The following is a 14,730-nucleotide window of genomic DNA, read 5'->3' on the forward strand; positions in this document are numbered from 1 at the left end:
CTAGGGAGTTTTACTTCTTATCTGTGGTTCCACCTGAAAAAGAAAGAAAAAGAAATTAGACTTTGTCGCCTATTGTAAAGGCTTACCTGACAGCAACAGTATTTTTACACAAAGCACCCATCTTTTGCGCACCTGTAAGAAATACTGAAAGAGACTTCTTTTGAATTTTGAATATACCTTGGATTGTTACTGAATGTACAACTCCAGCCAAATAATCAGGATGTATGACTCTTATATTGAACTGATGTAATTGTACTCATTTGTAACTATTTAATGGTATAGGAATTTTTGTACCAGTTTTAAAGTATTTATTAGTATGTGTGCTTGATAAGTGTGACAACTTAGTCATTTGGCACTTTAAAAAGTTAAAAATTCATACTAATATATTACCAAAATCAGATTGATTTTCTATTTTGATCCCCGTGGTTGTGGGTTTCCACCCTTAGTTTCTGCTTTCATACCAGGGGAGTCTCTTCCATTTTCACAACTGTGATTAAATGCTGAGGGCGTACAAGCTGAAACTTGTATGCCCACATTTGAAGGGGTCCAGCTGATCCTTGCTGACTCACCTAAGAGCCCAGGAGTTATACTGGACCCAGCATTTCTACTGGAGAAGCAAGTTAATGCAGCTGGAAAAAAATCTTTCTTCTATCTTCATTTAACTCCAAGGATGGCTTTCAACCTTGATGTAGCCTATCTGGCCATGTGGATCCATGCCCTGTCTCTAGGCTGAACTATTATAATGCACTCTATAGGAGTCTGCCATTAAAGTCAATGCAGAAATTCCATTTGGTACAGAATACCATAGCTCGGTTACTGTCTGGAGTATGCATATCACATCCATTCTGCCATCATATCTTAGTTACCTGTCAGTTACTGAACTCAGTTCAAGGTACTGGTTCCTCCACTGTAGGCGATGTTGGAGTTTTCCACTTTTGTGCATAAAGTGCATAAAGTACTCTTGCTGCTGTAATAAAGTATAAAAACAAAGTTCCAAAGCATTTTTCCAACTGGCAGTCCATTATTCCCAACAGCAAAGTCTCTGGTTTCAACTGAATTTTAATCTTCAAAATCTTCTGAATCGATGATTGTATCTGCAACCAAAACCCCTTTGCTTTCTTACATTTCCACATATGAAAAATGTCCTTTCTTGTTTAGCACATTTCCAACATACATTTGAAGCACCCTTATACATTCTAGCCAATTTTTCAGGAATCGTATACCAACAATACATCACCTTGTAAAAATTTTCTTTGATACTAGAGCTTAATGTAAATTTCAACCCCCTTGTCCACATATTTTCCCATGGCTCCATTAATATGTCATATCCACATTTTTTTGCCCATTTAATCATACATTCTTTTACTTGCTCTTCTTCCATCTCAGACTTCAACAAAAGTTTATACATTTTAGAAATAACATGTTCATCATTTGTACAGAGGGCAATTTCAAATTCAGTTTTAGATTGCTCAAAGTCATAATGACTTGTTTAATTGAAATCTTTCCGAGATTTGCATGTAGGGAAACCACTGGCAAGCGTGCCTTTCTACTGCTAAGTCTTCTCTTGATTTAATTTTAACTTGGCCTTGAGAAAATTCCAGCAAGTCATGATAAGTTAACCATTTAGGTGGACTCACCATTTCCCTTTTAAAATGAGCTTCTTGCGATGACAACCAGAGAGGTATTTTCAAACACAACCTAGGTTTGTATTTATTCCATATTTTCAAAATAGCACACCTTACAAAATGATTGTTAAACTCTGCATTGGCCTTAACTTTGTCATACCATAAATACCCATGTCACCCAAATTTTAAGTCATACCCTTCAAAGTCCAATAGTCTTCTGTTTTTTAACAGTTAAAGGATGGCTTTTTTTAAATGGTGCAGAATTGAAGTATAATGGAATAATCCAGGAAGGCACTTCTGTAAGGGAGTGAGGATTGTAGTTTATTGCAAAGTTTATTTATTATTATCATCTTGCTTTTACTGTACTGTCTTATAGTTCTCTAATCCACCCTCAGCATTCGTTATGGTATTTCATGCCTTAGACGGTTTACATTGTTTCCTAATTTCTGTAATCTAGTTCTGTTCCATTGTTACTGGATGTCTTGTGTCAGGCTTAGGCGTGCCCCACCCCTCACGTGTCTCTGCTGTGGTGGTTCTCGCTCTCCGCCTGCCTGACTTCTGCTTCTTGGCCTTTGGGTCTACTCCACCACTGTTGGCCCACTAGCCCCTCTTAGCTGCAGGGATACTGTCTCCTGAAGGTCTCAGAAGCAGGGTGATTGGGCCCTGGGTACTTCCCAGGGGCCCCTCTACAATCCTGAGTAGACGGACCTCCACTCCAGGAACAAACCTCCTGCTCCTACACTCTCCTCTCCACTCTGCTTTCAACCTCCTTCCTCCCTCCCCAGGAGAGCCAGCCCTGCTTGCTTGCACGCATGCATTCACTCTCACAAGTCACAAATGAAAATAAAGAAGCAGAATGAATTCAAAGCACCTTACATTCTTTTGGAGCCCAGCTCCAGCTTGCACTCACTCATTCATTTTCTTTCCCCCCCACTCACAAGTCACAAATGAAAATAAAGCAAGCAGCAGAGCAGAATGAATCCTAAGCAGCTCACGTTCCTTTGGAGCCCAGCCCCACTCGGCTTGTACTCATTCACTCATTTTCTTTCTCTCTCTCCCTCTCTCCCACAAGTTGAGCCTGCTGCTAAAAACGAGGACAGCCAGGAGAAAAAGGAATCACGTGGGCAGGGCCAAAACCCACATGACCTCTTTTCAGAGCTACCGGAACATCGTTCCGGTGCATTCCGCCTCCAAATGAGCCCTGTTTGTAGATACGTATAAACGTAGTAAAAATTTAAGCATTCATCTGTTCTCAAATGCTTCACTGTTTCCTTTTTCATGGCAAATGTTGCTGAAATTGCAGTCTATTTGTGTAAAACAAAAGTACTTGATTGCCATTTAACAGATGTACAAAGATCTGCATGGTACTAATAGTCATTCTAGATGCATTCATGAATGTTTTCAGTACTTATTATTCAGCTGAATATGTTTTGCTATGTTGCACCATTATATCGCAAAAAGAAAAAGAGATCATACCCCAAAATACTAGAAGCACTTGTTGGTAGCAGTGTTGAAACCAGTCAACAGTATTGCAAATCATTCAGGATTCTGAACATTTTATATAGAAAATTGAATTAATTGGAAGCACATCACATTATTTCTCTCTGTGACAGATCACTGAACATCCTGTGTGTTAATCCTAGATTGGATGTTTGTGTTTATTGCTACTTTCTGTTAAAGGCTCTGGTAGCAACAGTTGGAGGCTCAATTTGTCTCCCTTCTCCCTACTCTTATTCAAAGCCAGGTATTTAGTGACTTATGTAGCAGTGTTGTAATTTTTACCCTTCTCTAGTGGTCTAGAGTGGAGCAGCCTTCACTAATACTAAGTAGCTCCTCCCTGGAGGCAGTCAGGGTCCTTAGCCTTTTTTGGTGACTCCAGATTGGGGTGGGGGGCTTCTCCTTCCATCACCCAGTTTCAGCCTTGACTCACTCACAGGCAGGCTGCTGCCAACTGTGTGTGTTAAAGAGCATGGTAACTTTTTTCCTCCACAGAGTTTTCTTATTCTTACTCCTGTTTCTGTCAGGGAGGGCTTTGGTGTTCTGCTGCTCAAGGTTGGTGTATTCTTGCCTACCCCCTCTGGGTTGTGCCTACCCCCTCTGGGTTTGCCTCCAGGGGGTGGGGGCATGGAAATCCCATGCATAGGCCAGGAGTTCCCCAGGGTTTTTTTCCTGGCCAGAGCACAGTGAAGCCTCAGGAGTTCCAGCGCCTGCCTGCAGTACATCTGGAGTCAATTATCTCTCAACCTGTTTAGGGTGAGGCCTGGAAAGACAGCCTTACTGGATTAGCTTGTCCACCAGGCATAAGCCCAAGCTTCACCAAGCCCTAGTTTCAAGATTCCACTCAACCCTCTAACTTTTAGCATCAAGCTCCAGCCTACATCCTAAACTTTACCAACTTAGGGCTAAGGGCCATACTTCAGGAAAAAAAAACAATTGGCCTTGAGTGCAGAGCAAAAGAGATTCCTTCCCTTTCCTATGTGGGAAGACAGTCTTCCTTCTGCAAGCCAAAGACACAGAGGGACACCCTGGTGCCTTCTCTCTGGTGAAAATGAAAATTCTAATCTCTTATGGTGGATTAAATGTGAAATGCAGAAGGAGTGCTAAGATTTTATTTCTGAAGCCATGGCTACTCTTTCAGGGGCAAGCCATTTAGTCTGTGCAGTCTTAAAAGCACAGAAAACAAATATCTAAAAGTAGAAGCCACTTATGTTCCCTAATGGAAATTTCTCTTCTCAGTGGTTCTTATGTGGGATCTTACCTCCCTTTTTTGGGAGTCTTGGAGGAAGGCAGTCTCTAAGGGGACAGCTGATTTCAAGTTTAATTAGATTGATCCTGTCCATATGTCTTTCTCCATTTGTTCTTGTTTTTACCAAGTTTGGTTTCTGTGTGTGTTGTAGTTTTTTGGAAGTTGAATTGCTTCCAGACCAGTCTGGGTAACTGAGGGATAAACCCCTCCTTCCTGAAGTTACCAAAAAAAGGCTAGCAATCCTATTTCCATTAGTGAAGAATGCCCCGCCCTAGGACCAACAAGAAGGGAAATTCACTGTCAGATTAAAGGAATTTCTTCAGATATGGTAAATGGGCTAATAGTAAATAAGAGCTTTGAGTTATCCATCTTCATTGTTGCAAACAGTCAGGGGCCTTACACTTAATAGAACTGGAAGTCTGGATAAATCTTAAACCCATATTTTCAGTCCCTTGCATTAAAGTTGAATCTGCAGTACCCAAAAATTTAATAGTACCTATAACTGTATGATTTTTTTATGTTTTTGTTATGTTGTAACAAAAATAATTCTTCAAGACTGTTTTAATAAGTTTTAACGTATCTATAATTTTAATTGATAGAATGAAACAGAATTAGTAGGCTTTATATAAGCTATTTGTTCAACCAGCCCAGTTTTACAAGTATGTTCAACTGTGAAAATCATCTATATGACACAGCAGGTGAAAAAGGGATTTGGAAGTCTTTTAGATCAGTTAATAACTTTGAAGCACAATTAGTATTAAACGATTATTTAGGATCTATTATAAATACAGAACTAGACTAAAATAATAAATGTTACACTTCTGAATTATTTCCTATATTCAGCTTTCCCCTTATACTATAATTATGGCTATTTATTTATTTATTTACAACATTTTAAGGCACGTTTACACCCAACTTAAGGTCTCCAAAGCAGCAAAAAATGAAAACATTAAAACAAGTTTTAAAACACATATAAATATATAAGAACAATTAAAACATAACACATGTATGGGAGGAAGAGTGAATGAGAATTAGTGATGTAACACTAGACAAAAGAAAAAGGTCTTCACCCACTGGCAGAAGAGAATGATAGAAGGAGAAACAGAAGCAAAAATGTTTAAAACTACTTTTTATATTGGCACACCTATTCTATATATAATCTAAAGATAATCTCCTTTAGATTAATATTTTATAATTCTTCTATCAGTGTTTCAAATACATGTTCTGTAATAGTGAGGTAAAAAATAGGTCACAATATTGGATGATATTCTTCTGACTCCCCTTTTTAATATTAAGGATTACAGCAACCAAAGTGTATGAATGCTTTTTTGTGTGTTAGATTACTGGAGCTACAGCAGCATAGCCATATGTGAAAATGATTAAAGTGGAGATTAACCTTTCAGGAGAGGATGTTACATCTGTGCTGTATGCCATTGTATGTTACTGGTTCAAATTGATACATTATTTGCATAAATGAAATTCTCAAAGCAAAATATGGTGTAATATATAAATTTGTAGAAGTAATATATTTATAGATATTTTATGTTTTCCTCTAAATGACCAAACAAAGGCCAGCCTGAATTTAGAAAAAATGACAGAAGATAATAGATTATTTCCTTTGAGTTGTATTTGGTTATACTTAAAGGACTTGAATAAAATGTTTCCCCCGATTAGGTGGAAGGAGGGGAGAAAAATGTTGCAAGTTGCTTGGCGTCCCTATTGTCTTTAAGCAAGGACAAGTTTAGCCCTCAGAGCCTTCGAGCAGTTGTAGATTATGATGGGAAGAATGATAGGATGTAAAATAGTAAAGACATCCAGGTAGGATTATATCTGAGAAGATATCTAGAGCAATGTGTGAATCAGAATTCTATTCACCTTGATTACTAGTAACAACAACTCTTCTATTTGGAAATTTGACAATTATTTTCTGGGAGTACGTTGAATAGATTTTAAGGACATCTTTTGTTTTTGCATGGCTAAATACAGAGTTACTCTTTTATGTAACTTTCCCAATAAACGATGGAAAGAATTCCATGATTTCTAATTATGTTATACAGACCACTAGTGCTGTTTTAAAAGATAACATTTTTTTCCCTCAGTGAAATTGATTCTCGACTTGATGGGGTGTCTGAGGTTCTCATGTCAGAATCGAGTGTCCTTGGTCAAATTAAGACTCTCCTATATAAGATGCCAGATGTTGAGAGAGGACTCTGTAGTATTTATCACAAAAAGGTAATTAAGTTAAAACCCATTGAAATGATACACTATTATGTTTAATTTTCATAGAAAATATTTCTTAAGATTTATTTAGAATTAATGCATACCTTGAAAGACAGGATATAATTGACAGTCTCTTCACTTTTAGCAACATGAGGTATAATGGCAGTCTTGAAGAAAATCTTATGGCTAAACAGATGAATTAGTGGCCTTTGAGCAAAATGCCTTGTAACCTTATAGACTGAGCTGCATTTTCAATGTACGTTAATGATGATATTTGTAAGTATGGAGCAGTTCAGAGATTATTAATTTATTCATATACTTTTAACTTTTACTTTTAATTAATTAGAAAGTTGAGGTAAAATACAAGTCAACAAGTAAACTGTAACTACACACATGTTTGACGGAGGTGTCAAAAATTGTGGTTTGGCTACTGTGCTCCACTCACTGGATCCAAACGTGCAGCACTTGAGTGGAAAGAAATTTTCTGCTTGCTCAAAGAGTTTTAGATGATTTCCCCTTCCCACTGCAATGCCTCATGCTGTATTCCACACTATAGGTGAGGATCCTCTGACCTTGAGTAGTTGTGATCCAAAGGGTCCAATATCTTGACCATAGCATTCCCTACCTTTTTGCTTTTGTAATATTAATGTGTCTGGCAAACAGTTATAAAGAGGTGATTCATTTATGACCGTTCCAAACTCCCTGAGGGCTAATAAAGTATTGTGGAACAAAACTGAGACACCCCCTTCCTCCAGACTCTTCTTTCATGAGGTTATACAGTTCAGTGGTTTTAACAGGCCAATTTCTTATCTCCTCATTATTTTTTCTTTAAACTAACAGAAACTGGTCTCAACATTCTGGGCTTCCAGAGCAAGTTCAGTACTCAGCAGGCTATCTTAACCAATTGACTAATTGACTGGCAGCGCAATCCTATGCAGAGTTACTCCAGTTAAGCCTATTGAAAACAATGGTCTTAGAGTGGAATAACTTAATAGGATTGCACTGTAAGTCACATTTTCTGCTTACCAGGGAAGTCCCTCTGGGTAGGTAGAAAACCCTTCCATGCCTGTGGGTCACCCAGTTGTGCTGTCAACTTCTCCTGTTAGCACAATTGAATTTGAATTATTTCTGCTTATTGTAAGGGAAACTGACATACAATGTTCTTTATTGGTTGTGTTACAGAAAGTTTTATGTGAAACAAAAAGGATTGTAAACATTATTTCCTTCAAAAACTTCAGATCAAGAGGTCTGGGTCAAAAACCTCTTCCCCGAATATGGATGTTTTGCATTAATTGGTAGATATTTGAAAGGTAGAAGTATTCTTTGTGCAAAGAACTTTGGACCATTTTAAACCATAGCATATTTGAGGTATCAGTGAACAGCATCAGTCATAAATTAGTACAAATAATGTATTCAGATGTGCCCTTAAGCATTGAGGATGGATATCTAAAGGAGCAGAGTTATCAACTTAACATAATTAGGAAAAACCAAAGCTGCAGAAGTGGTAAGTGTGTGTCTAAAACTATACTTACAGCAACTGTACTGTGCAGTTACCTCAGTCTAAACCCATTGAAATCAATGAGCTTAGACAGGAGTAACTTTGTTTAGGATAGCACTGCTAGTGAGGCCTTTTTAAGGCATAGTTTAATTCTTACATATTCTAATTCAATTGGCTCATAGTTTTTGGGCTGTTATGCAAGCAGATTTATTTTAATTTTTTTCTAAGTACAACTTTGAAATCAAGATTTTAAGAGAATTTGTGTTAGTTTAACCCTTGATTTCATACAATTTTGATAGCCCAACCATGCAAAATTAGGCACATTTATCCACTTTGAAAGCAATGAATTTAGCATATAAAATTCTATATGGCGAGTATGTCTAGCAAACATACCATATAGAATTCTAGTTTTAGTACTCTGGTATTACTTTTTTGGTTACATATTATAAAAATTTTGTTATCTGAATCTTTGAAAAGCACACAATTTTGGGGATAGTTTATATATCAAAAAGAGGACATTAAAATAGACATAAATAATTGTATTGTAAAATGTATATTTATTTGGCAAAGAAATTAGTGAAGGAATCTTATTTTTCAGAATGAAGATTTCAGTGACCAGTTTGGAAAATAAATATCGAATAATTATCTATAGTTCTTGAGCATTTATTTCACCTGCTTCTTGATTGCTTGTAAACAATACACTATTTAATATGTATTTTGTGTCAGTAGATTGAATAATTATAGTTCATTGTCTGTCTTCTTGTGCAGTCCCACATGGGACTGCACATGTGCAGGCCTGCCAATCAGCAAAGTTCATTAAAGTTATTTCACACTAGGGTGTGCTCCTCTCCTCAGTGTGCATGTGCGGCATTTCCTGCCGAGTACACCATCGGGAGGCAGCACCCCCTTACGCTCAGTTCCTTCTTTGCCACCAGCCAGGAAGGTTCTTGTGACCGCTCTGCTTCTAAAACGAGAACAAAGAGAAAAAAGATAAGTGAAAGTATGACAGAGAAAGCTCTTTTCAAACATTGCACCACGTGTGCAACAATAATGACAAAAACGGATGGACACTCCATATGTCTGGGGAGGGGCACAACATGCAAATTTGCGAGCATTGTCATAAATTTACGCCTAAAGCTAGGGCCAAAAGAACGATAAAGCTGAAAGCACTCCTCTGGGAGAGAGCCATGAAAGCCTCTGATATTCCAAAGGTTGTGTTCCCCTCAGTGGGAAGCGGAGACCATGAAAGTGTGCCAACTCATACTTCAACTTTGAAGACCATATCCCCCATTTGGATCCGACATCTTTTGAATCAGTTGGTTAAAGCGGTTCTGATGACTTCAGATCTGGCTCAGAGCCGACAAGAACATTGACCACTCAAGACTCAGAGCCTCACTGAAGCCCCTTGGATCTGAAGACTTCCTTCACCATCGAGATCAGAAGCAGCCTCAGTTCCGACTGTGAAGTCTAAGAAGAGATGCGCTGAAACGACTTCTACGACCATCGGACCCAAAGATCTTGGATCCGACTGTCTCGGATCTGATTGTCTTGGACCTGAAGAGCATGGAACCAAGGTCCACAAGTCACACTAGGGCAGCACCGGAGGGTGTTAGTCAGGAGGTTACTGACTTCTTAGAACCCCCAGGAGAAAAGGCAAAAAGTAAGACAAAACATAGAGAGAAACAAAAGAGCAAGTGGAGAACATTATGTTGGAACGACTCGGAACTCCTTCATTCCACTTCAGGTCTCCCTCCTATCACTCCTCGGCTGAGGAACGGGAAATTGAAGAGGTGATCCCGATAGACCTGCTGTGGACATGGTTGCTTTGACAAGCAACCATGCTGCTCTCATAAATACCGGGAATGGCCTCAGCACGCCCAACAAGCAAGATATGGGCTTGAGATGGAGAACCCTATGGCAGTCAATCCATAACATCCAACCATGGAGGCTTGGACCAACCAGGGGGATCTGGGATTCAATACGAGGTACTTCGCTCATCTCTATCATACCAGCCTTCTGAACTCAACAGAGAAAGGAGCCCCAGTCCTGCATCCAACCTCTCTCTGGATGAAGTGGTGATGGGAACTGGTCAAGTCTCCCTTACAGATGACTACTGTCTATAAGCGGAACAAATGGTCAAGATGGCATGGTCCCTTGACATTAAAATTTCAATGGTGGATCCAAAGCCACAAGACAATGTCTTGCAATGTCTGTATTCAGGGAGTACAGCCAATATCGCCTTCCCTATAATTGAAGGCTTCATGGAGGGAGGACGTCTGTTCGTTTCTCTTCAGTTATCCCCTTCCTTCGTCTTTGGTGACAAGAAATGCAGGCAAGACCAAGGCAGGGATCACACTCGGCACCTACTGATTAAGAAAGTAAAAAACTGGACAATCTTGGCAGAAAGCTGTACTTTTCATCAGCCTTCAACATAAAAATTGCAAACTGCACTGTGATCATGGGGGCCTATCAGGTGTTCCGCATGTCCACCTTTGTGGATAAACTACCAGAAGACCAAAAGGTATTAGCCAAAGTGATTTTGGAAGAAGCCCTAAAGCTGTCTAAACAGCAAATTAATGCAGGGCAGAATACAGTGGACACATCTGCCCAGGTCCCTTGTGTCATCCATAGTACTCAAGAGGCAGGCCTGGCTATGAAGCACCGCACTGCCACTTGAGACAAGGGCCAAGGTAAAAGACCTACCGTTGGAAGGGCAAATGTTATTCTCTCTCAAAACAGATGACTGCCTTTCACAGAAGAAGAAAGATAGGCAGATGGCCCACTCATATAGGGTACTTCCCCTGAAGCAACAACCCACCCAGCGCTATTCCTGTCGCCCTCAACAACCTTACAAAGGCAAGCAGTACCGGTATCAACCATATCCTCAGTACACTTAGTACAGACATCCTCAAACTTAGCAAGGGCAATATCAGCGCAGAAGATCAAATAACAGATCTCACTAAGCACAGCCTCTCACTGAGTAAAGAGCCTCAGAGCCAACAGAAGCAGTTCTGACTAGACATAGAACAGCCAGTTGTTCATCTTCGTTCTTCTGTGCCTCCACACATGGGGACTGCGCAGGCGCAGGCCAGCCGCCGGAGAATTTTCTAGAGCTTCCATGGCTCCGAAGGGGCCGTTTGTCGCGCGCCTCAGCGACCGTTTTCCCGCCCAAACGGTCACGTGATCCTCCAGCGACCAACGGCCCCTTCCCTCAGTTCTCTTCTTGCCGCCGCTTGGAGAGAACGTGAGCTTCGTTGCTCTGTGCTTTTGTGCTTCGTGCTTATTCTGACTGATTGCTTGGCTTTTGACTTCGGACTTCGTGACCTCGACTATTCTTCGGATCTCGTTTTGGACTTTGTTGTGGACTCGGTAATTTGACTCGGACTGTTTTGACCTTCCTTTCGCGTGCCCCTGAAGATGGCCTCTAAGGCTCTCTTCAAGCATTGCCTGCAATGCCACACAAAAATGGCCAAGACCGATGGCCATGAACTGTGCCTGTTCTGTTTGGGAGAGACCCATAATGTGACGGCCTGTAAGATTTGCCAGGGCTTCACCAGCAAGGCCCGGCAGGAGCGCAAGGCCCGACTAAACTCCTCCCTGTGGCAGAAGGTCATGTCCGGAGGCGCTCCCTTGCCCTCTTCCAAGGCCGGCCCAAGCCCCTCTGCCGAACGGCATTCGAGAGCTGGCTCAGTGGCCTCCGCGAGGTCGGGGTCGAAACCGCGTCCCCCGAGTACCTCGGCGTCGAGAGCGGCCTCTCCAGCGCAGGGACCGGTGCGGCCGCCCCGTAGCGCGTCATCTACCAGGTCGGATCCGAGACCAGCTTCGGAACCGAGGATCCTGGTACCGAGTCCCCGGTCGGAACCGACGACCGGATCGGTTCCGATGAAGCCTAAGAGGTCGAAGCCGAGGTCCCCTTCGAAGGCGAGGAGCGCGTCGGTTCCGAGGTCTTCTTCGGAACCAGCGAAGAAGAAGAAGAAGACCAAGCATCATCGGTCGCCGCGTCCCGCTCCTCAGGAGGAGGTCATCGTGCTTCCTCACACGCCTTCCCCTCATCTGGGCTCCCCGGAGCCGGAAGACATCTCCGTGCCGGTGCCGGATCCGATGGCCTTCGAGACGGTGCCCGCAGAGTTCTCGTCGGGGCCGGAGCCGAGCCCGCACCGTCGGAGCCGACCGTCGCTTGCCCTTCGTTCGCCGAGGCTGGAACCGAGCCCGTCTCCTCGTCGGAGCCGTCCATCGCCTGCCCGTCCGTCTCCACCTCCGGTCGGTCGTGAGCGGCATGGTTCCGGGGACAGTGTCCGATCGGTCCGGTCCGCTGCGTCCCGGCATCGACAGGCTTCCTACCTCCCCTCGCCATACCGTTGCCAATGGGAGGGGGCACCTGCGGCTTTCTCCGTGTCGGAACCGAGGCCTTCGACATCGAGGTCGGCGTGGGCTCCCCCTCCGCTCCAGGTTCCGGAATCCCAGCTTGGTTCCGATGAGGAGGATGTGGAGAGCTTTGGCGGCTACCAGTCGGAGTCCTGGTCCGAACCATCGCCAGCTGAGGAGCTAGTGCCATCTGCGGACTCGCCATTCGAGGACCTCCGTATCTACGCCGACCAGATGGCAAGGATGGCCAAGGCTCTCGAGATGGACATCTCTTCAGCAGCCCCGAAGACCAAGGACAAGCTCCTCAAACGTATTTACGGGGATAATCCGGCGTACGTTGGCTTCCCCATGCTTGAGGGTATTGAGGAAATCGTGGAGAAGGTATGGCAGGTGCCCTGTGATCAGCCTCCAACATCCAAGAGGATTGAGCAGCTCTACAAAATCAAGCAGGGTACCTGGCCGGCACTGGTGAAACACCCTCCACCTTCCTCCTTGGTCACGGAGGAATTCAACCCCCGACGGTCGGGTCACTCCTCGGTGCCTGCCGATAAAGAGGGCAAGAAGCTGGATGCCATGGGCAGGCGCCAGTACATCGTCGCTTCGCTGGGTCTGAGGATTGCCAACTACCAGACCATCATGGCAGGGTACCAGCTGTACCTCTGGGAGAAGTTGGCATCCTATACCCGGGACCTTCCACCGGAGCAGAAGGCTGTGGTGTCCCTGCTGCAAACAGAGGCTGTCCGGCTGTCTAAGCAGCAGATGAATGCCGGGAGCCACGCTGCTGACACTGCTGCTCGGGGGATGGCTTCGGCGGTGGTCCTCAGGCGCCACTCCTGGTTGCGGTCTACGGCCCTGTCCCAGGAGGTGCGTTCCAGGGTGGAGAGCATGCCCTTTGAAGGGGACTCGCTGTTCTCCAAATCGACCGACGAGACCCTGAAAAAGAAAAAAGAGGACAGGCAGACGGCGCGGTCCTTGGGTCTGGCTCCAGCGGACAAACCCTCCTCCAGACCACGGTACGCTCCCCGGTCCGGCCCTTACCACTACCAGGGCAGATACCAACATCAGCGGCCGGGCTACCAACCGTATCCTGCCTACCAGCAGCGGCCATACCCTCCCGCACAACAGCAGAGGAGGCGTCGGCCCTTCAAGCTTCGCCCGTCACAACAACCGGCCCAGCAGAAAGATCAGCAGGGCGCCGGGAGGCAGTACTGACGGGTCACGCCAGCCGTATCCCCGAACTTTTCGGACAGACTTAGTCCACTCCTCTCTGAGTGGGAGTCAATAACATCTGACTCATGGGTCTTAACTATTGTTGAACTGGGGTACGGGCTGGAGTTTGTTGAGCTGCCCAGATGCAGTTCACCCCTGACAGCTGTCAATAACACTATGGCCGAGCTGGATGCGGAAATCGTGTCGCTCTTGGCCAAGGGTGCTGTGGAAGAATTGCCCTATGAGGACTCTGTAAAGGGTTTCTTCTCTAGGTTCTTCCTGGTCCCTAAGAAGGATGGGGGCTTACGTCCCATTTTAGATCTGAGGGGCCTTAATGCCTTCCTCAAGGTGACCAAGTTCAAGATGGTTACGTTGGCGGCTGTGATCGCCTTGCTGAAACAGGGAGATTGGTTTGCGGTTCTTGACTTAAAAGACGCATACTTTCACGTGGGCATAAGGAAGGAGCACAGGAAGTACCTGAGCTTTGTTTACCGGCAAAGGGTTTTCCGGTATAAGGTGCTCCCCTTTGGCCTGTCCACTGCCCCACGAGTGTTCACTAAATGTGTGGCCCCTGTGGTTTCCTTCCTGCGGGAAGAAGGCTGTACCATCTTTCCGTACCTCGATGACTGGCTCATCGTGGCTGAATCGGAGTCTGGGCTGGTGCAGGACATTGGCTTGGTACTTAGCACTTGCCAACGCCTGGGGCTCCTGGTGAACTTGGAGAAATCCAAGCTGGTGCCCAACTGCAAGGTGTCCTACATTGGTGCACTGTTAGACTCTGTGGAGGGTAAGGCCCTGCTCCCCTTGGAGAGGGCTCGGTCCCTAAGGGGTCTAGTGTCCATGTTTAAAAGGAACCGATTCCAGTCTGTGCGCTCTATCCAGTGCTTACTGGGGCATATGGCAGCGGCCACCTCTGTGGTGCCTTTCGCTAGGCTGCGTATGCGCCCTCTCCAGAACTGGTTTGTGCGGAGGTACGATGCTCTGCTGCACCCTCCGTCCCTCAAATTCTCTATCCCGAGGGTCATCCTCTCCTCCTTGGACTGGTGGCTGTCTGATGACAACTTGTT

The 14,730-nt window shown here is 44.1% G+C and overlaps 1 protein-coding gene across 1 annotated transcript in view; it reads left to right on the forward strand.

Moving 5' to 3' along the window:
* The window catches only part of MSH3 (mutS homolog 3), an 87,850-nt gene that overhangs the window by 40,948 nt on the left and 32,172 nt on the right, over positions 1-14,730 (forward strand). Inside the window, exon 13 of the mRNA XM_054986657.1 lies at positions 6,471-6,603. Coding sequence (XP_054842632.1) covers positions 6,471-6,603 — 133 coding nt within the window. The remainder of the gene's footprint in view (positions 1-6,470; positions 6,604-14,730) is intronic.

This window comes from Eublepharis macularius, chromosome 8 (genome assembly GCF_028583425.1).
Source record: "Eublepharis macularius isolate TG4126 chromosome 8, MPM_Emac_v1.0, whole genome shotgun sequence".
NCBI lineage: Eukaryota > Metazoa > Chordata > Lepidosauria > Squamata > Eublepharidae > Eublepharis > Eublepharis macularius.